Consider the following 24,278-nt stretch of genomic DNA (forward strand, 5'->3'; position numbering starts at 1 on the left):
CGCCTGCCTTGAATTACTGCTGGGTCAAACTCGCTTCGCAAAATAATTAGCGCATGCTTAGTATTACCGCCTGCTCAAACTTGTGACGTGACAAGTGACACTTCCCCTGTCATCATTTTCAAAATGGAGGAGGCTGATTTTAATACCGGTAATTTGAAATCGCATAAAGGGAAGAAGATTAAGAGCTATTCAGTAGGATTTAAGGTCCAAGCTATTGATATGCTAAAAAGAACTGTAAGCAGCTATGTTTTAATATAGCTGTGGAGAGGTGGAGCCGACGGTCCGACAGACAGGCAGGGCACGCTGGAGCCCGGCCCAAGATGGAGGCGTCGGCGAGCGAGCGGAGAGGAGGAGCGGAAGAGCGACCTGGATTGAGGTTTTATTGAAAAATAAACAAAGTCAAACTGCTCAAGCCATGTCCTTCCTTGGTGGTCCGGGGAACCCGCAAGAGGACGGCTTGAGACCGTCACAATACCGTAGCTGCGTGTGTCAAATATGAGTCATTAAATGACTCCCGCCTCCTGGTGGTAGAGGGCGCTGGTGATCCTTCTTGCGACTACTCGGCTGTAGAAGAAGTGACAATGAGTGACGTGAAATGTGCTGGGACGGATATGACGCGGCGGGTGCACGATGGACCTTTTAGGATGTAACACCTATGCTGGCTAGCTATGTAAACAACCGGGCTGAAATAAAGCATGTTCCATTCCTAAATACCCAGTGTATCATTTATACAATAACACTTCCTGGTGGCAGCGGTGGGATAAAGAGATCACCAACGGAGCAGAACAGGAGGGGGAGTTGTCCGAGGTTAATTTTGTCGTCGCCCTCGCACTTGAGGAGCCGAGCTAATTGATAGCAGCTGTCTGAGAGCAGTTTTCTAAACTGGACTTTCAATCAAAGCAGGAGGTAATAAAGGAAGATCTCCATCAAGACAGAGAGACTTTTAAAACTGAAGAAAGATAAGGAAGACTTCTATAAACAAGTTATCGATGCTTTTGATCAGAAGGAGCTGGCCTGGATTTCATTTATAAGTAAAGGTAAGACCATAATAACGTTTATTTTTTAATTAAATGTGCTTTTCATGATCGTAGCCTTACACCACACTCAAATTTTTACTGCATGCCTTTGGTAAGTGCCGGAGTGAGAAGAGGTCTTAAAATAAATAGCGCATGCTTACTTTTAACACATGCCTTTGGTAAGCACAGGAGTGAGAAGAGGTTTTAAATTAATTAGTGCCCCGGCGACAATTTAAGGAAATACGGTATCTGTATGTGGAACTAAAGTATGGAATGGATCAAGCAAAGAAATCAAACAAATATGATGATATTATTCAGTTTAAAAGACTGTTCAAACTTCAAGTGTTCACAAAGTACACAGAACTCAGTGGGCTTGTGGTTAGAGTATCCGCCCTGAGATCGGTAGGTCGTGAGTTCAAACTCTGGCCGAGTCATACCAAAGGGAGCTGCCAAGCAAGGCCCTAACCAGGACCCATCAGGAGATAGGGTGAAGTGTCTTGCTCAAGGACAAAACGGACATGACGAGGTTGAACCAGGAACCCTCAGGTTGTTGGCACGGCCACTCCACCAACCGCGCCACGCCGTCCCCAAACAGTTCTTCAGTGTTCGCTCTTACAATAACAATGTCGCTACAGCTTGGTTACTTGCAGGCTACAGAGCGTAAATTAATTATTCCATTCATCCATGTTGTTGGTGGTTTTTGAATGCATTTTCAGAGTGATTAAAAGGCAGAATATAATACTCCCATTAGCTGCATAACTAGCCACCTAAAATGGACAAGTTAGAGTGCAAAAAGCAAACAAAATAAACAACATTTGTCTTGATGTCTCTCATGAGGATTGTGAACAACAGGCAATAGAGATGTCCGATATTAACGGACTGCCGATATTATCGGCCGATAAATGCTTTAAAATGTAATATTTTGGAAATTATCGGTATCTGTTTCAAAAAGAAAAATTCATGACTTTTTAAAACGCTGCTGTACGGAGTGGTACATGGACGTAGGGAGAAGCACAGAGCAGTTGCGTCTCCCAGTCATACTTGCCAACCCTCCTGATTGTCCCGGGAGACTCCCGAATTTCAGTGCCCCTCCCGAATTTCTCCTGATTTCCACCCAGACAACAATATTAGGGGCATGCCTTAAAGGCAATGCTTTTGCGTGCCGGCCCAATCACATAATATCTACGGCTTTTCACACACACACACACACAAGTGAATGCAAGTCATACTTGGTTAACAGCCATACAGGTCACACTGAGGATGGCCGTATAAACAACTTTAACACTGTTAAAAATATGCGCCATACTGTGAACCCCCACCAAACAAAAATGACAAACACATTTCGGGAGAACATCAGCACAGTGACACAACATAAACACAACAGAACAAAGACCAAGATTCCATTGCAGCACTAACTCTTCCGGGACACTACAATATACTAACCCCCCCAACCCCGCCCACCTCAACCTCCTCATGCTCTCTCAGGGAGAGCATGTCCCAAATTCCAAGCTGCTGTTTTGAGGCATGTTAAAAAAAAAAAATGCATTTTTTGACTTTAATAATACATATGGCAGTGCTATGTTGGCATTTTTTTCCATAACGTGAGTTGATTTATTTTGGAAAACCTTGTTACATTGTTTATTGCATCCAGCAGGATATCACAACAAAATTCAGCATAACAATGTGTTAATTGCACGACTGTATATATTGGTATCAGTTGATATCGGAATCGGTGATTAAGAGTTGGACAATATCGGAATATCGTCAAAAAAGCCGTTATCGGACATCTCTAATAGGCAACATAAAAAAAGGGCAGTTCCCCTTTGAGTTCTGCTGTATATTTGTATATAATCTAGATTTTCAAGCACCATTAATTCTGTTTAAGGTTTTTTTACACACAGTTTCATACAAAATGGAGTTGAACTGATTCTGGTGTGCTTAGGATTCAGGCACACTTGTGACATCAAAGACTCTATTTGCAGCCTCAACACTCGGGATCCCATTGAAAATTCTGATGACCTCCCCCTTTCTTGGATTAACCGCAGTAAAAAGAAGAACAATAACATCAGTAGCCGTCACAGTGAAGATTAAAAGGATTTGGCTTACGATCCATTGAGTTGTGCGCGTTATTAAACACACCTGACTTGGGCCACGTAAGCCGATTATGTAGCGGAGGGACACAATTAACAGCAATCACTTTCGAGCAGCCAGCTGTCGGTGCTGAGCTGGCGTTAAGTTAGTTTAGCGCAGAGATGGAATGGAAGGAGGAGGGCGGCTGGAATATTGCGTTAGAAGACCTCCATCTACCTGACTTGACAGGGACACGTGCCTGTGCCTTCACCATGGCAACCATCACTCAGAGGGAGTCAAAGGAAAACATATCAATCTGTAGACGTGCGCACGCTGGTGTTGGACAATCCATTCATTGACTTTTCAGAGAAGTTCGTTGCTCATGTGGAAATATGGTCCATGTAATGTTTGGATCAATCCTGTGTAGGTGTTACTCCTTCAAGTATGAAAGGAACAATGGATTTAGGTTGCTTGCAATTTATTAAGGTCCTGTCTAGACAGGCGGCCATAGCACTCAAAACGGGGGGGATTTTCAGCTTAAGCCTGTTAGTAAATTGCCTTTGCATGCTGAAAAGTTCATTAGCATATGTAATTTTTGATTATGTTCTTTAATACATCTCTTTGCCCGAGTCATCTCTCCACATATTTGCTTTCTTGGGTGTTTTGTTTGCTTCTGCTCTTCTAATACCGTATTTTCAGCACTATAAGGCGCACCGGATTATAAGGCACACCTTCAATGAATGGCCTATTTTAAAACGTTGTTCATATATAAGGCGCACCGCATTATAAGGCGCATAGAATAGACGCTACAGTACTCCCGTCCAAAGGGAAAACCTAGTAACTCACTTCTAGCTGATTTTGAGAAAACAAAGGAAAACCAATCTATCTTGATGCTGTCTTACAAAGATCTACAAAGTCATCAAACGTATAGATGTTTTCTTGAGCTTTCATTTTCGTGCCGATTGAGCCATGGATTGAATCTGCTCTCATGAACGTGTGCCCTTTCTCCAGATATTTCATCCCAATCTCGGGTGGGCCCCATTCTGCGTTTGCACATTGGGCAAGAGCCGTGTACAGCGTCCAGTTTTTATTTTGACCTCCACAGTTATCTGCCCAAAAGAGTATGCAAGGAGAAGAATCAAGAACAATAGATTTAATGAAGGTGCTTGCAACGTCCTGGGCCAATCTTGCAAATATCCCCTCGTGCCATAATATCACGTAATCAGGTTGACCGTCGGCCCCGCATTCGTGCAAATGTCTCATTAAAGACAATAAGGCGACTGACAAAGAAGCTCCGATTGGTCCCTTGAGATACTAGGTTTTTCTGTTGTATCTACGCGGTTATGTGGTAGTTGCTAGGTCCTGCCATGCGCGTAACAGCTTACTTACGGAGCAAATTACAATTTCGCATACACTAATGTAAAGCATATCACCTAGGAACTCCAAAATTATTATCAGCTCAGTTTTGACCAAAATTGAGTTACTGGGTTTTGCCTTTGGACAGGAGAGCAGAGGCTGGGGTTATATTATGCATCCATTAGATCAGGCTTGGGCAATTATTTTGACTCGGGGGCCACATTTAGAGAAACAAAATGTGTCTGGAGGCTGGTATATCTATTTTTAGGAACACTAAAACGAAACCTCACAATATTGTCTGATTGAATGCGAAAAACGTTATGACAGAGCGCCTTAAAAATTTAATGGAATTTTTTAAATGTTTCTATGAACGATAAAACACTGAATATTGACAATATATGAACGTCACACCCCCTTTCGATCGACACATTTTACTATCAAGTAAAACACAACAAAAATGCAACAAACAGTAAAATATGAACACAAAGGGGACAAAATAAACCCACTTACAATCTAATATATCACTAAGCTTTAGAACTTTATTGTGAAAATCTCCTTCTGCGTCTTTGGAAACGCTTCCTAACCACATTGTTTGGTGCAGGGGTCGGGAACCTTTTTGGTTGAGAGAGCCATACAACCCAAATATTTTCAAAATTATTTCCGTGAGAGCCATATAATATATTTTTTAAGACTGAATACAACTAAATGCGTGCGTTTTTAAGTAAGACCAACATTTTTAGAGTATAATGGGTCTCTTATTCTTTTTAATAACATTGTTATTCTGAAGCTAACCAACAATAAATAAAATACCTCTTACCATTAAAGCGACTTCTTGAACAGGTGCGGTAGGAACCGGATGGATGGATTAAAATGCATGAAAATGTTTTATATTTTGAACGTTATTTTTAACACTGTGATTACCAGCGGAATTATTTATTACTTATCGTGTTAAGCAATGTCAGCTAATATTTATCTGAGAGCCTGGTGCAGTCATCAAAAGAGCCACATCTGGCTCTAGAGCTATAGGTTCCCTACCCCTGGTTTGGTGCCTCGTCAGCACTGCTGCGACGTAGATTCCCATAGTAACTCATTAGATGACCATAGTAACTATTTAGATTACCATAGTAACTGGTATATCATCCATAATCACATATTCCAACCATTAAAATAATTTGGTATAGTTGAAGACTTAGAAAACATGACTGCACATCATAATGGCAGCTACACTTTCCATCCTAAACATATAAAACAATTATTTGGGAATGTCCGGCGGGCCAGATTGAAAAGCTTAACGGGCCGCATGTGGCCCCCGGGCCTTAATTTGCCCAAGTCTGCATTAGATGGAGCTGCGCTTAAGGGAATATCAACAAAACAGTCAGATAGGTCAGTCCAACTTTATTAATAGATTACAAACCAGCAGTCTGACAACTCTGTTCACTCCCAAAATGAATAAACAGCTGTTTTATAAACTTTTCCTGAGGTAAAGTCAGTGATGTGGTATTTAGTTTATCTTTTAACAACAGCAAGGTATAACATGTATTGAAAAAAGCACCACCTTTAAATGAGTTAATGTTAAATTCGCTTGCTAGCGCTGTTGCCTTCATTCGAATAGTGATTGTACGGACACTTCTACTTGCTGCTTTATGTTCAAAAACCCACTGTTCGAGTTTGTCCTCCAACTGTAGCCATCTCGCTTTGTTCCCTCCGAAACTCTGTTTAGTCTTCTTGACTTGGTGCAGGTCATCTTGTTGCTTCCTCCACTTCCGCACCATTGATTCGTTAATGTTGAATTCTCTCGCTGCTGCTCTATTCCCGTATTCTACTGTTTAACTGATCGCCTTGAGTATAAACTCTGCGTTGTAAGCGTGTCTCTTAATAGGAGCCCTTTTGGGGTCTTTACATACACACACAAATGGAAATGAAACAGCACGCCTCGCGCAGTCATACATCCCAGCATGCACCGCGTGCTTCGTCCTCTGCGGGGGAAAATGAAGTCGGCGGCTGCTTACAGTAGTTGCGAGACCTGTTATGGCTCAATATTGGTCCATATACAAGGTGCACCGGATTATAAGGCTCACAGTCAGCTTTTGAGAAAATTGGAGGTTTTTAGGTGCGCCTTATAGTTCGGAAAATACTGTATGTATCTTTAAGTGTCTTGAAAAGGGGTCTATAAATTGAGCGAATGCTTTATTTTCATCTTGTTAACATTTTTTATTTTGTAATAGTTGGCTTGTACTTGTGAATGTGAATAATTTCAACTTAAAACCTCATGAGTTATTGTCTTTTGGGTTAGGGTTTGTTTTAGGTGCTGTTAAGTTTAGCCCAGAGATATTCAACTAAATGTTTTAGGGGCCGCATTTGAAGAATTCTAAGGACCAAAGGACTGGACTTCTCCCTTCACTGTTTTTCTTATTTTGAAAGTCTGGAGAACCAGCTTCCTTTACAGCAGACATTTATTTTTGTCTATTTATTTTGTCAGAGTTGCAGGCACTCTGCTGTTCTTAAGGCAGGACCGCTACGCTTAGGTTTTTCACCAGGAGCACCAGTGCTACTAAATGAAAAAACTTAATAGCACAGAAACTTTTTTGATAGCACAGTAAAAAATTAGGAGCAATGAAATGTCAAAACATCACAATTTCACAACACTTAAACAACATACAAAAGCGCACTCACACATATAAACATAATGTCATCACAAGGCCTATATTGAAACCCTCAGTTAAACAGAGAATATATCTAAACTGTGCTATTTATTAATTTATTTATTAATTTATTTAATTTTCCTGAAGGAACTCTCCTGAAGGAATCAATAAAGTGCTATCTATCTATCTAGTGCTGTCCATAACACGAGTGTAGAGCTGGGTGATATTTTTACCGTAAACTGAGGTTGGACCAAATTAAACCCAAATATGTGTGTCGAGTTGTTGTATTAAAACAACTAATTAACATGAGTAACTTTTTTGAAATGTTAACATTTCATGTGATGCACATAAAAAAATATTACAAAGGGTCATAATATGATTTTTTTCTACATTACATTTGTGAAAATTTTGCATAGATTGTTTTACAGCCCATCTCCAAGACACTTTCTGACCATCTTTTTAGGATGCGCCGTTTTGTAGGCGGTCTTATTCATGTGCCTCCACTTTGATTGTGACTTCTCCCTGTCAGCCATGTTGTAGTTTTTATCACTTTAATATGGAGTCTAAGTACAGATATAAGTTAGAACTATATGCTACTTAAGATTAGTAATAGCAACAGCGGAGGATGCATGTGCATGTATGAGCCAGTCAGCCCCAAAACAAGAGAGAAAAAAAAAGTAACTTACTGACTACAGTGTCTGACTAAAATAGTGGATTTGCCCAAAGCTCTTTGGGTAATTCTCTACCAGATTAGGATATATACATTGATGTAACTAATTATCTCCCCCATGCCTTGATTTTAAATGTATAAGGTGTTTTGAGATAATAAAAATTAAAAAGACTTGAAAGTATTATTGGACTATGGTCCATCCAGACCCACACCTCCTGCCACCTAAACTGTTCTTTTCCCCTCGGCCATCAGGCACATGAACAATAACAAGATCTGATAGCTCAGTTACAGCTCTTTTTATATGTGTTTTATGTTGCACGATTGCACCAAGAAAAAATCCTAGTTTGTGAACCCATTCTCAAACAATGGCAATAAAAACTATTTTGATTCTGATTATTACAAAATTGAAATATAATCTTCAATATTCTTTAAAAGTAACATTTATGTATTTTATACTTCAGATAAAACCCCCCACAAAAGAACGAAATACGAGATAAAGTGCCTGGTTTAAGTGGACATGTCAAGCAGCAACTTGAAAATGTTTGACCTTAATAACGGTGTTTTTATATGTTAACATTATTGTAAAACAAAGGCACAAACATTTTAGCCGGTAACACCAACCTGCCATCTGCTTAATGATGCCGTGTGATAATATTGGCACTGCAGCTGAACACTTACAGTTCTTCTTGTGCAAAGTAGTTGTGACAGGGAAGCTCACACCACATGTCAATTATTTCCATCAGCTTTTTATATCAGGTTTTTATTTCGGTTGCAAATGTGATGGGACACCACGTTAGTAATAGCACACCACTTTTATTTTCATGTGGGACACAACAGAAAAAATAAGCTGGCAGTGAGCTTTTTTGCTGCTGTGAGCATTGTAGCGCATCGCTTAACACACTTCTCACAGTGGAGTTTGTGTCAAGTTTTCTGGTGGTGAAAAAACGTTGTCTTATACTGACTGACCAGTTCTTCCAACCATGAGCCTGATTTACATAAGCTTTATGTGTTTTAAAACACGAGCAAATGTGGTAGCACGTGCAAAACTGATCTACTAAACGTGTGCAAAGTGGATTGTGTCTCTTAATGGAGCAGACCCCTAAAAAAGCAAAACTGCACATTTCAGAGTAGCCTTTTATCATGGGCAGTCTAAGGCACACCTGTGGAATAATCATGCTGTTTAATCAGCATCTTGATATGCCACACCTGTGAGGTGGGATGGATTATGTTGACAATGAATAAATGCTCACTAACACAGATTTAGACAGATTTGTGAAGAATATTTGAGAGGATTAGGTCTTTTATGTATATAGTAAATGTTTTTTTATATCTTTGAGTTTTAGTCACGAAAAATGGGAGCAAAAATGAAAGTGTTGCGTTTATACTTTTGTTCAGTATATGAAAAAGCCCCACTATGGGCATGGAGGAGGAAGAAGAGGCACATATAAAGCTCTGAAGCATACACAGCGAGATCATTGAAATTCCGTGTCAATCACCTGTCCATTTGGTTATAATTATGGCTTAAGTTTATTTTGAACATGCTATACAGATGCATGAAAATTTTACTCTTTGTTGATCAATTTTGAATGGATTTATTTTGGGAGCAAAATGCAAATTAAAAGGGTTACAATCTGTATTCGCAGGTGTGCTCCTTTTTTAAATACTTGCACAACCTTTTTTTAGTCGCAATTGCAAGTAAATTGCTCGCACTGTAGAGCCATGTAAGGACCAATTTGCAGAAAAAGGTAATATCATCAATGACAGCACTCAAGTGTCCCTAAGTGAAGCAGTTTGGGTCTCTAGAGAAAATTTAATTAAATTCCCACTTCACTTTTTAAGAATCAGCTGAAAAAATGTGAGTCTCACACAAGGGTTTTGAATTTAACCCGTTGAAATGATGAAAAAGAGAGGACCTGAAATGGAACTTAGAGGACCACCACTAATATAAATAAAGTAGTTGAACAAAAAACTATTGACTACATCTGAACTACAGCAACATTTTAGTTACATAAATCACATCACAAAAAAAATGTGGAACTGGCAAAAAGGAGAGGCCTAAAGGGGTGTTTTGAGGAACCCGTCAGTTAACTACTTTGTGAGTTTGGACCCCTGTGTTTTATGTTTGCATGCAAGGTTAAAAAGGACATGTGAATGCTTTCCCAACCAATTACGACAAACACAACACTGATTGTTAACTAACCTGTCTGAGGCACGTTGGCTAGCAGCAGCATGAGCTTCTGGTACTCCAGATACTTGTTATTGCTGGTGTCAGGTCTGCAAACAGATGGAGATAAAATTCAAAGTTCAAAAAAACAAGTTAAAACTTATTAAAGTGTAGACCTGCTATCTTGCAAAGTACACGTACAATTGACTGGCAAAAAAAAACAAAACACATCCAATAAGCAGAAAAAAGAATGCCCTCAGTGAAGTTTTTGTCTCTTTGCAGTACAAGTAAGGGTGCAGGCTATAGTGTAAAGACCGTGTGTCCAATTATCTCACAGAAAAACAAGATGAGTAGAAAGGTGCCTTAGGGTAGAAAAACAGAGAAAAAACTGAGGGAAACAATACAGGCCCAGCTAATATACAGAATGCTTTATATCTTATACATTTAAAATGTATACAGATTGGTAAATTGGAAATTAATACCTCTAGGCAAAGTTAGGCTACATTCACACTGCAGGGTCAAATGTCAAATTCTCTATAGTGGATTACATTACAAAAAAAAACATGCGCATTCTAATGGGAATGCCATCTGACCCGCATGTGGATATGACGTCATGACGTCGCGCAAACTGTCATTATTTACGGAAGTAAACATGGCTTCCAGTTTAGTCGGTCTCAGGACTGGCGCATTTGTGGCAATTTTAAGGATTTTGTTCAATCAAACTCCACATTTTCGGAACCAAAGTACTGCGTGTAAAAGATTAAGAAGGAAGAAGACACGTATTTTGGCTCTGGCAGTGTTACGAGATATTTTGCTTTGATTTCTGTTTTAAGAGAGTGTCTGTGTCGGCTAGCAGGAGTGGTACAACTATTATATGAGTTCCTCAAACAGTATTTCCATTTGTTTTCTGCACTGCAGTCAACTAATTATTTTGTAACCGTCTATTTTGGCGAATAATTATGAGGCTTATCGCCTTGTGATGAGGTTCAGGTCGGATGAATGCGACCTGGGCAAGAGAGCGTTCACATCGAAGACGCATTGCATATATGTTCGATTTATCTCCATATACAAATGAAACCTGGGTCAGATATAAAAAAATTGGAATTGCACTGTTCACACTCACATGAAAAAAATCTGATACAAGTCACATACGGGGCTTCACGGTGGCAGAGGGGTTAGTGCGTCTGCCTCACATTACGAAGGTCCTGAGTAGTCCTGGGTTCAATTCCAGGCTCGGGATCTTTCTGTGTGGAGTTTGCATGTCCTCCCCGTGAAAGCGTGGGTTCCCTCCGGGTACCCCGGCTTCCTCCCACTTCCAAAGACATGCACCTGGGGATATGTTTATTGGCAACACTAAATCGGCCCTAGTGTGTGAATGTGAGTGTGAATGTTGTCTCTCTATCTGTGTTGGCCCTGCGATGAGGTGGAAACTTGTCCAGGGTGTACCCCGCCTTCCGCCCGATTGTAGCTGAGATAGGCTCCGGCGCCCCCTCGCGACCCCAAAGGGAATAAGCGGTAGAAAATGGATGATGGATTGATGGAAGTCACATACGGCCCAAAAAAATTGGAATTGATTTGCAGCGTAAACAAGGCCTTTATCTATAGTATTCAACATTCTTATTTAACAATAATTGTGCAATAAGAGAACGCATTAAAAAATAATAATAATGTAAAAACAACACACTATTATATAAATTATGATAGTCAATAAATCAAATCATTAATCACTGGACAGTTGAGGAGCCATTTTGGTTCATTGTTGCAAATTAATCCCATTCATTGAGTCTTCATTTTTGTCACTGTGTGAATAAAAATTATATTAAAATCATACACATTAATTATTCAGGATTATTATCATTATTATTCCAAAAAATGGAAAATGGAATTGTACTTTAAGGTAAACGTGGCCATGGATGAAGTGCCGGCTGTCCAGAGTCGGGACTCGGGGTGGACCGCTCGCCTGTGCATTGGTTGGGGACATCTCTGCGCTGCTGACCCGTCTCCGCTCGGGATGGTCTCCTGCTGGCCCCACTATGGACAGGACTCTCACTATTATGTTCAATCCACAATGGACTGGACTCTCACTATTATGTTAGAGCCACTATGGACTGGACTTTCACAATATTATGTCAGACCCACTCGACATCCATTGCATCCGGTCTCCTCTAGAGGGGGAAGGGGTTACCCACATTTGCGGTCCTCTCCAAGGTTTTCTCATAGTCATTCTCATCAACATCCCACTGGGTTGTGAGCTTTTCCTTGCTCTTATCTGGGTGCTGAACCGAGGATGTCGTTGTGGCTTGTGCAGCCCTTTGAGACACTTGTGATTTAGGGCTATATAAATAAACATTGATTGATTGATTGATTGATTGATAAACGAAAATTGCTAGTTAAATAAAAATACATACGGCATCTTTGGAAACTGGAAATGGCCATCTACTTGATGAAGTAGATGGAGGAAAATGCAATGACTGGAAGGAACTTTGAACACGGATGACTCGATGTTTGTATATACATATACATACTGTATACATTCATCCATCCATCTTCTACCGCTTCTATACATATATATATATATATATATATATATATATATATATACACACACATATGTGTATATATATATATATTTACACATAAATATGTATACACACACATACACACACACACACACATATATATACATATATATATATGTATATATATATATATATATATATATATATATATATGCACACACAGGACTGTCTCAGAAAATTAGAATATTGTGATAAAGTCCTTTATTTTCTGTAATGCAACTAAAAACATGAAAATGTCATACATTCCGGATTCATTACACATCAACTGAAATATTGCAAGCCTTTTATTATTTTATTATTGCTGATTATGGCATACAGCTTAAGAAAACTCAAAAATCCTATCTCCAAAAATTTGAATATTTCCTCAGACCAAGTAAAAATGAAAGATTTATAACAGCAAAACAAAATCAAACATTTGAAAATGTCAATTAATGCACTCAGTACTTGATTGGGAATCCTTTTGCATGGATTACTGCATCAATGCGGCGTGGCATGGAGGCAATCGGCCTGTGGCATTGCTGAGGTGTTATGGATGCCCAGGATGCTTCAATAGTGGCCTTCAGCTCATTTGCATTATTGGGTCTGGTGTCTTTCAGCTTCTCCTTAACAATATCCCACAAATTCTCTATGGGGTTTAGGTCAGGAGAGTTGGCAGGCCAATCGAGGACAGTAATACCACGGTCAGTACACCAGTTACTGCTGGTTTTGGCACTGTGAGCAGGTGCCAGATCATACTGGAAAATTAAATCATCATCTCTTTCATGCCACGCCGTATTGATGCAGTAATCTGTGCAAAAGGATTCCCAACCAAGTACTGAGTGCATTAATTGACATTTTCAAATGTTTGATTTTGTCTTGCTGTTATACATTTTTTTTTTTTACTTGGTCTGAGGAAATATTCAGATTTTTTGAGATAGGATTTATGAGTTTTCTTAAGCTGTATGCCATAATCAGCAATATTAAAATAATAAAAGGCTTGCAATATTTCAGTTGATGTGTAATGAATCCAGAATGTATGACATTTTCATGTTTTTAGTTGCATTACAGAAAATAAAGGACTTTATCACAATATTCTAATTTTCTCAGACAGTCTATATATATATACATATATATATATGTACATATATATTCCAAAAGTATTTTTTGTATTCTGACTTTGAGGAATGACTTACGGAAGGTTAGTGCAGTAAATGTGGAGCAGGAAGTCGGACAACTCCTGGAGGATGGGCTGACTGTGCAGTGCAACAAACTGCTCTCGGCAGACCTATCGGGGTGGAGACAGATGGTTAAAGATATTTCATTTAAAAGTAATCAGTAATTCAACTGCTATTCATTGATGAAGACCAAATAGCAGCAATACCACTCAACACACATATTTATGTATAGTTTTCACACAGATGAACACCTACTGCAATCAATCTTAGAGTCTCAACAGCACAGAACCTTACACCAAACATTATTGAAGTTGTGTCCAAGAATCATACTTGGAAAAATATAGTTGGAAGGGGTTTTACTGGACTGCAAACATCACATATTGGCAGCTCTATAACTGCATAGTTGATAAAATAAAGTAAAAATAAAAGTTTTACTCCTGACTTGTCACTATGAGGGCAAGCTACTTGGAAAATGCAGTAAGCTATGCTACAAGTTACTCTCGATTAAATGTAGCTAAGCTACAGGGGAAGCTATCCCCTGTACTAATGTCAAGTATCAAAGAAGAGAAGAATAAGTGATTGTTACATTTTAACAGAAGTGTAGATAGAACATGTTGAAACAGAAAATAACTAGATATTAACAGTAATTGTAACAAGCTACAGGGCAAAAGTAGCTTGCTCCATCAAAGCTACATTTAATGGCATTATATCTCTGAGACCACATGAATAATATTAATGTTAAATAAGGATCCATTACTATTAACTATCTGTCATTTAGCTGGGTACATACTACCACGAGGGTCCCTGAACCCCACTGTATGTATTCATTTAGTTTGCCTTTTCTTTGGCCGACCCCTATAATGTTTTTCATTGTCTCTACCGACAGTTGGTGACTTGTCCAGGGTGTACGCCGCCTTCCGCCCAATTGTGGCTGAGATAGGCACCAGCGCCCCCCGCGACCCCAAAGGGAATAAGCGGTAAAAAATGGATAGATGGATGGATCTACCGACAGTAAAACAACAAAACAAACAGCCTATATCTACATCATATCTTGACAAAAATATAAACAATGGCTTGTGTGTTGTTTGGGAACAGTTGCTAATGGTTATGTGCAGTAAAATTATTCATGAACTTAACTCACCTTAATAGTTGTTCCTAACTTTGTGTTGGACGTCTTAGATGAAAAGAGCAGTTATGATTTTGGTTTACAAGTAAAAAACTAGGGGCGGCATAGCTCGGTTGGTAGAGTGGCCGTGCCAGCAACTTGAGGGTTGCAGGTTCGATTCCCGCTTCCGCCATCCTAGTCACTGCCGTTGTGTCCTTGGGCAAGACACTTTACCCACCTGCACCAGTGCCACCCACACTGGTTTAAATGTAACTTAGATATTGGGTTTCACTATGTAAAGCGCTTTGAGTCCCTTGAGAAAAGCGCTATACAAATATAATTCACTTCACCTCACAACTAAAAACTAAGGTTTTCATTATTTTCTCTAAAAGCATATAATTGTCTAAATATGGCCAAAGACACGCATTATTGCGGGTTTCCTGCGTGTCATCTTCATCATTAAAGGAGAAATCTAATATAGAATAGAAAAGAATAGAATTTATTGTCATTATATCTGCATATAACGAGATCAAAGACTCTAACTTAAGGTGCCGTAGTGGAAACAAATATGGGGTAAAATAAATAACACAAGAGGTAATAAAGGAAAAAACTAACAATTTAAATAAACAGACTACTATCCAATAAAAATAATAAGCAATCTGTACAATATACAAAACACTAGAGAAATACAAAATACTGTACAATATACAGAACAAGACAAGAGTACCGAAGTAATAAATAACAATCAGTGTCGGACGTATGGCACTCGAAGAGTACTATTGCACAGTAGGATATTAGGGCAGGATATTGTATACGGGTGAATTATTATTATTATAAGCTAGAATTCAACATGGTGACAGCTCTGGGAAAGAAGCTGTCTCTGAGCCTGTTTGTTCTGGCTCTGATGCACCTGTAGCGCCTGCCTGATGGTAGCAGGTCAAACAGGTGGAAGCCAGGGTGTGTGCTGTCTATGGTGATGTTTTTTGCTTTCTTGAGGCAACGGGAGTCGTGTAAATCTTTCAGGGAGGGCAGGGGACAGCCAATGATTTTTTTGTGCAGACTTTATGACCCTCTGAATATGCGGGAGTGAATCAATTTTCTATTTCAAGTATGTTACTTTTGTTTGAGTCGTCAGCTTGAAGCGTCCCTCTGTCTCCGACTCCCTCGTCGTCGTGTGACATGAGTGCGTGTCTGTTATTATATGGTTCCTGATTTTGATGTCCCGCCTTATCAGTCGGTAACGTTTCTCCCTAGCCTTAGTCAGTTATGACTAATCACACGAACACCAACCAATCATCATGGATTTTTTCCGTATGTATGGATGTTCTCATTCATCCATATTTTCTCCACATTTTTTTGCAGTCCATTTTCTCTCTTTGTAGCTTGTAGCTTTGATGTAAGCTATCTCGTTACACGGGTCTAAAACTAGCTAAAATACAGGAAAAGCTATTCGTTAAAAAAGTAGCTAAGCTACTGCCTAGCTACTGGAAAATGTAGTTAAACTACTTGGCTTAGTTACATGTAGCTTGTTCCTGCCCATCACTGTAATAACGTCACATGGAAAAATGGAATACAATCTTTCATTAACAAAACAGAGATCTAATTTGCGACTTTTTCTACCTCAGAAAAAGGCTACACTTCTTAAATAAACACATAAGTGTGGCAGTGATTGGATAGCTTGTGAGGTATTTTGCTCTGGTAACAGCACTTATAAGACATGGAACTAAATAGAGGAAGTAAAAGTTTTGTATGTGAACCTGCAGAAGAATCATTCCCTTTGCTAGAGGAGAGCTACACATCTGGCGAGTCCTGGTGCGTGCTGTGTCAAAATTTTGGGGGATTGGCTCATCATCTAGAGCAGGGGTGCCCATTACGTCGATCGCGATCGACTGGTCGATCTTGGAGGGTGTGTCAGTCGATCTCAAGCCAGGCATTAAAAAATATACATAAAAATGAGCAATCATCAATCATACCAAGACTTCACTTTTGTCAGTTGTTTGACATTCTCGGCACCCGAGGATCTTGTGAGATGACGCTGGCGGCTGCAAGCTCATATTTAAGAAAAAAATCACTAACAGGGCGGACGCAGAGAAACACATTTTATTTCTAGAGACTCCGTACCTACTGTCAAAACTCTAAAGACCGACTGCACAGTTCCTGTCTTCACCATAAAAGACCTGTTTCATCCTGCCTGTGCTAACAAAATAAGAGTCTCAGAAAGCTAGCGTGCACAAGCTAGCAAGCTACGGAGTTTGATGCCAAAGTATTTCTCCCCCACCCTCAGCGACCGCTTTCTCACTTGCTTGCCCACCCGCACTCTCACTGACGTCACTCACCTGCTGCCAGACATTAAAGGGCCACACACATATGCTACTCTCAAAGTGTTTAAAAATGCGGACGTTATCAGCACCACTGTCTAATTCCAATCAATGCAAGTCATCAGAATCAACTACACCAACTTATATTCTTGTCTTCATGAAAGAAAGGAATCTATGTGTGTTAAACATGCTTGTATTATCATTAAACACCATTAACTTGTTAACAAAAATGTCTCTTTCATAAATAAATAAATATAAATTATAAATAGGAATGAGGTAGATCTCCTCGACTTGGTCAATTGAAAAGTAGCTCGCCTGCAGAAAAAGTGTGAGCGCCCCTGATCTAGAGGTTAATGGCTGACGATTAAAATGCAAGATGGATAGTCAAATCAGACACCTCCAAATCAAATGGTCTACTCTTTAATCAGGTTAATCACGCTTCTGCATTTTGGATAATCACAGTTAATTACTTGTGTGCATAATTTAAATCAACTTTAAAAACGACCCAAATATTTGGACACATGCATTTCTATTGTCGGAATGTCATAAATGAACATTTTTCAAATGTTTTACTTGGGTGCATGTCATTTATTTGTGAAAAACTTGCAAAATATTTCATCTTAATTCCTGATTGGGTGTATCTTCAAGTACACCCAAACAAATTTGCCAACAGTTGAAGTCTCCTCGCTTCTCTTTGCACTAACTTTTGCGGTTAAGGTAAAGAAGTAGCATGTGCAGTCAAAAGAAATTGTGCGATTAATCTGCGTATATATATGATTAAAGCGAAAATATTGTGAGATTAATGACAAGAGTTAACGCGTTAATTTAACAGCCCAGATATACATATATGAAATATACAGTAAATCTACACATACACGCACACAGTGACATCACATGGACAAAAATTAGACCTTCTGGAGGAAGGTTCTGTGTTCAAATGAAACAAAAATTGAGCTGTTTGACCACAGTACCCAGCAATATGTTTGGAGGAGAAAATGTGAGGCCTTTAATCCCAGGAACACCAAGCCTACCGTCAAGCATGGTGATGGTAGTATTATGCTATGGGCCTGTTTTTATGCCAATGGAACTGGTGCTTTACAGAGAGTAAATGGGACAATGAAAAGGGAAGATTACTTCCAAATTCTTCAGGACAACCTAAAATCATCTTCCCGGAGGTTGGGTCTTGGGCACAGTTGGGTGTTCCAACAGGACAACTACCCCAAACACACGTCAAAAGTGTTAAAGGAAAGGCTAAATAAGGCTAGAATTAGGGTTTTGGAATGGCCTTTGCAAAGTCCTGACTTAAAAGTGTGGACAATGCTGAAGAAACAAGTCCATGTCAGAAAACCAACAAATTTAGCTGAACTGCACCAATTTTGTCAAGAGAAGTGGTCAAAAATGCAACAACAAGCTTGCCAGAAGCCTGTTGATGGCTACCAAAAGCGCCTTATCGCAGTGGAACTTGCCAAGTGACATGTAACCAAATATTTACATTGCTGTATGTATACTTTTGACCCAGCAGAATTGGTCACATTTTCAGTACTCATAATAAATTCAGAAAAGAACCAAACTTGATAAATGTTTTTGTGACCAAAAAGTATGTGCTCCAATCACTCTATCACCCAAAAAAATAAAGAGTTGTAAAAATTATGGGAAACTCAAGACAGCCATGACTGTTCTTTACAAGTGGTACTTTTGACCACAACTGTATATACATACACATATATAGGTATGTATGTAAGTAAGTGTGTATATATATATATATATATATATATATATATATACACACACACACACACACACACACACACACACACACACACACACACACACACACACACACACACACACACACACACACACACACACACACACACACACGGCTACAGTTTGAAAAAAAACAACAAAGCAATACAATTTTCAGAAAAGCATTTCTGATTCTGGATTTATCCACCCATCTATTTTCTACCGCTTGTCACTTTCAATTCAATGATTTTGGCACTGGCGTTAACCTATGTAACAAGCCACCAGAAAAAAAGCAGTGAATGCTGTATTCTGTATTTTACAAATGAAGGCCATATCTGCTTTTGTGGCATGTTTTTAATGTTTTGGCATGGTTAGAGCAAACAAAATCTGTCATTTTGCCCATAAGTGTCACTGATTTAAAGTGGAGTGGAGTTAGATGTTACTGCTGCTTCAAAGCAATCAATAAAAAACTGTAAAAGCCTTTTCTGGCTGCAAGTTCAATTACCTGTGTAATACGGTGGGCGGACCTTCATGTATCAAGAGACAAGGATTATGTGAGAGGATAATTGTACCCAATGGGGATTGCTTGGTTGACTTGGTCCAGATCGTGTGACTATATTAGGAGCTAAATGCTTAAAATCATGATACCGTATGCAGTTACTTTCAATGGCTTTTTTTTTTTTTAATCACAGGCGACAAACGTGAAACAGATGAGAAAAGGGCAGAAACAGAATATCTGTATTTTTATAAACACATTATTCTTTGGTTCCATTTGAAAACATAAGTGGGGAAAAAAAGAGAGTTTAAAGCAGAAAATGCAAAGTAAAAGGTTTCTAAGTGAAAATCAATACCTTGTTCATGGTGTCCACCGTGAGGGCATGTGTCCAGAAACAGTCATGGACTGAGACGAATGTCAAACCGTAACTTTGAGGTGGAGAGATAAGAAAAAACAATAAGGGTTAAAAATAACTTGCATTATTGGCTGCATTTAGTCAAATAAAACCCAATGAAGACATCACACACGCTTAAACAAAAAGAAGGTTGTATTTAGAGTCACAAATTAGTAAAATAAGTAAATAAAGTAGCATTTTATTTTTTTAATGTTTAAAGACATGAAAGCACGTGACAATCTAATTGTCCTCAATATACAAGCAGTGCTGCTTTTAGACATCTTGTACTGAAAACCCATTTTGTTGTACTTTTAGGTGTTATTCGTTCGTGAATACCTCAACCTTTCAGTCGTTAGATCAAATTTGATGGTCTAATGTTTAACAATGTAGAACAGTGGTTCCCAAAGTGTGCGGTACCGCCCCCAGGGGCGGTGGAAAGATCTGGGGGGGCGGTGAAGAAGAAGGGGGCAGTAGGGGGGCGGCAGTCCGAAGTCCAAGTCAGAAGTTCGAACGTTTGTTTGACGATTTGTACACAACACGTGCAGCAGGACGAGTCAGTGGACGACGCATCAGGGTCCGGTTACCACACGCCAACATCATATTTAGTAGAACGGGGCTTCAGTGCAGTCGCCTTGCTTCTTTCCAAGCAAAGAAACCGACTGAAAATTAGGAATTCACTGGGGAGCCAAGGGGGCGCCAGCCTGCAAAAGTTTGGGAACCATTGATGTAGAACAAACAAAAATACAACTAAACTAAGGTAATAACAGGGTTACACACACACACACACACACACGCACACGCACACGCACACGCACACGCACACGCACACACACACACACACACACAAAACCATCGTTTAAAGGCCTACTGAAACCCACTACTACCGACCTCGCAGTCTGATAGTTTATATATCAATGATGAAATCTTAACATTGCAACACATGCCAATACGGCCGGTTTAGTTTACTAAATTGCAATTTTAAATTTCCCGCAAAGTGTCCTGTTGAAAACGTCGCGGAATGATGACGCTCATGTTGACGCGTGCTTGTGACGTTATTGGTTGTAGCGGACATTTTATCCCAACACCACTCACGTCTAAAAGTCGTCTGCTTTAATAGCATAATTACACAGTATTCTGGACATCTGTGTTGCTGAATTGTTTGCAATTTGTTCAATTAATAATGGATACTACCAAGAAGGAAAGCGGTGTATTTCGGCCGGCTGTAGCAAGACAAACACAGCCGGTGTTTCTTTGTTTGTTGTGAAGCTTTAATATGGAACAGAGCGGTCAAGCGAACATGGTTCTCTACCACATATTCAACCAGCAGGTTTCGGTGAGAAAATTGCGGTAATAAGTTGGCTCTTACCGTAAACATGAGCGGAGCTTGTGTCATTCTTCTTCTGTCAAAGAGGCAGCTGCGACTTTCTTGGCTCCTCCATGGCTTCCATCAGAGACACTGGCGGTCACCACACCCCTCCGCCTTTCAGGTATGACTTTATAATCTCACTAAAACACTAGTAACATAATCAGATAAGGGATTTTCCACAATTATCCTCGTACATGGGTCTAATAAGATCTGAATCGCTCCTGCCCTCGTCTTTTTTTTCTCTCTAGTCTTTCACTCTCACTTTACTCATCCACAAATCTTTCATCCTTGCTCCAATTAATGGGGAAATTGTCGCTTTCTCGGTCAGAATCGCCCGCGCTGCTGGTGGCTATGATTGTAATCAATTTGCGGATTTGAGGATCCCTCACACCGGTGACGTCACACGCACATCGTCTGCTACTTCCGGTACAGGCAAGGCTTTTTTATTAGCGACCAAAAGTTGCGAACTTTATCGTTGATGTTCTCTACTAAATCCTTTCAGCAAAAATATGGCAATATCGCGAAATTATCAAGTATGACACATAAAATGGATCTGCTATCCCCGTTTGAATAAGAAAATCTCATTTCAGTAGGCCTTTAAATTTTGGTTTAAGACCCCCTAGCCCCTCCATCCGCGGGCGCAACGCGACCTAGTACGCATCCGCGGAAAATGGCAGACGCGCATATAGTATGTCATAGTCATCTCTGCTTGGGAATAAAATTGGTGGTTGTACTTGACGCCCACAACTGCTGACCGTTCGTTTAGCGGCTACTTCATAGCTTCACAGTAGTTATGGAGTACAAAATTAGACGTTGAGTAATTGCTTGACATACATCATGGACAGTAACTGATACGGTCTGCATTGCCAGTCCAAATGCATTAGCTGTTTTCCCTAGTCTTCCCTCGTCGGCCAGGTAATACAAAGCACATTTTTTTTTCACATTCTGTCTCTCACAGTTGAAATGTACCTATGATGAAAATTACAGACCTCTGTCATCATTTTAAGTGGGAGAACTTGCACAATCGGTGGCTGACTAAATACTTTTTTGCCCCACTATATGTACGTGTGATATCTTAGTTTTTTATTTTCGTTTAATTTGCAGCAGTTTGAAAAAAAAAAAAAAACGTTCGTATTGTCATTGCAGGGTCTTATGTGTAGAATTGTAAAAATACAGAAAAAAATGGATGTATGGTGTTTCCATTAGCCACAGTATCGATACACCTAAATGGTGCTTGGGGTGGCGAAGAACGTCGCTGTGTTGCATGTTTACCTGTAGCAGTGAAGAGCCGTCAACATCATGTGGGTGGAGTCGAGGGAGTGGATGAAGTTTGGTGGGAAGGCATTCTTCTGTTTCATTGTGTCCGGCTTTCTGAGACAAACAAACGAAGAAAAATATATAAACATGTGTCATACTTGAGTTTGCCGTTCCTATTTTTGTATTTGTTTGGGTCCACGTGCTGAAAGAAAGGATTTTCAGCATAGTGCTGATGATATCAACCATTACCATTAGTTTGGTATCCACATAGTGCATGAGCAGATAAAATAAGATATATATATAAATATATATATTTTTTTACAACACGCCTATACATTTAAATAAATTAACCTAAGTAAATTGAAAGAGGAAATGTACTTGTTTTAAATTTTAAAATGATTAAATATTCACACTTTGATTTGTGTAATTTACTTGCATGTCATTTGTTAATAAAGAATGTGTTTTCTTTTAAGTCTTGACATGTCTTCAAATGAATTGTAATTACAATTAAAAAAAGACACAGAATCCTAAATGTAATTAATTAGACGCATATCTAACAGAAGTCAAATAACGGGAAGTAAAACAAGAAGAAAAAATTAAGTCGGTTTTTCTATTTACACATTTTGGAGTTATTCTTTGGAAGTTTGTGTCCATTAATAAAGAGTTAAAGGTACACCATTGTCTTACTAAAACTAAGAATAACAATACAGGTATGTAACCTAGCCCTCGGTTAAGTTTATCCTAAATTAACCAGAGTGTATCAATACTTTGGTATATATTGTGCATATATTACATATATCGTGGAAATGGAGCTCCTTCAGCAATGATGCATTGCATTACAGCAAATATTCTGAAATATATGCAACCCATCCACTTTCAAGCTTGAGTTTCAACATTGATGCTGCGCTGTAGCACTATGCATTAGATGTCAAGACAATAAGGATGTGAGAGGAGGCAGCCGTCAGTCCTTGTCATCTTTTTCTCCAGAGTGCTCATTCCATCTTGCCTTCTCTACTGTCGGCTTGAGACCTGCATTCACCTTTATCATCCTTCTTTGGTGTCAACAAACACATCACTCTTACATCCCTAAGGTCAGATATCACCTATTGAGATGAACTGACACTCAGGATGTGCAGACCTCCATACATGAAAAAAAGATCAGCATCACCCTTCACAAACACTTATCTACTGCATACATCGGATTTTTCTCATTAAGACTCATGGATGCATCATATAAATTGGTGCAGCTCAATAAATTATGTAATATCTTGAGTTGAGTTGAGTTTGAGTTTATTTCGGACATGCAAGCATACACCATGATACATCACAATTTCCAGTTTTTCTTTTCAACATGTTCAAAAAGGAGTACAAAGAAGCAGAGCTTAATTATTCCTACCCCTTTTCTTTTACATGACAGTTGCTAAAACTTTTGTTCACTTCCTGTTCTCAATGTATTCACAATATACTCCATAAGTGATCACAATAAAAATAAATAAATAAATAATTGGTGAATAAGTTTTATTCCATACGATGAGATAAGTAAGATTATTTTGAGAAGATAAGATTATTTTATCTTGGCAAAGTTATTTGATTCAGTAGCTCAATTAAATTCAAATAACCGTCCATCTACAACTCCAAATACAGTATCGTAAAATTTTAAAAACTGACAAAAGTTGAATATTGTAAAATACTGTTTTGTGCTTAAATTAACAAATTAATAGCAACAATGTTCAATGTCTCTCATTAAAACACTTCACTCGCAGTCCCTTAGTGTCAAAGCAAACATTCAACAGTTAAATTCCATGACTTATGGGCCAGACCCAAAACACTACTTGATGTATATGCAGTTAAATGTGTCCTTTTGTCTGAGTTCCTGCACGCAAGAAGAGGGCCAGGTTTCCCTGTCCAGAAGTTGCACAACCTCGACGATCCATAGTTTTTCCAT

The 24,278-nt window shown here is 39.1% G+C and overlaps 1 protein-coding gene across 1 annotated transcript in view; it reads right to left on the reverse strand.

Annotated features, from left to right (window-relative positions):
* The window catches only part of polrmt (polymerase (RNA) mitochondrial (DNA directed)), an 88,205-nt gene that overhangs the window by 2,588 nt on the left and 61,339 nt on the right, over positions 1 to 24,278 (reverse strand). Inside the window, exons 17-20 of the mRNA XM_061887929.1 lie at positions 22,349 to 22,447; positions 19,672 to 19,744; positions 13,670 to 13,761; positions 9,955 to 10,028 (exon numbers count right to left, since the gene is read on the reverse strand). Coding sequence (XP_061743913.1) covers positions 9,955 to 10,028; positions 13,670 to 13,761; positions 19,672 to 19,744; positions 22,349 to 22,447 — 338 coding nt within the window. The remainder of the gene's footprint in view (positions 1 to 9,954; positions 10,029 to 13,669; positions 13,762 to 19,671; positions 19,745 to 22,348; positions 22,448 to 24,278) is intronic.

This window comes from Nerophis ophidion, linkage group LG26 (genome assembly GCF_033978795.1).
Source record: "Nerophis ophidion isolate RoL-2023_Sa linkage group LG26, RoL_Noph_v1.0, whole genome shotgun sequence".
Lineage (NCBI taxonomy): Eukaryota > Metazoa > Chordata > Actinopteri > Syngnathiformes > Syngnathidae > Nerophis > Nerophis ophidion.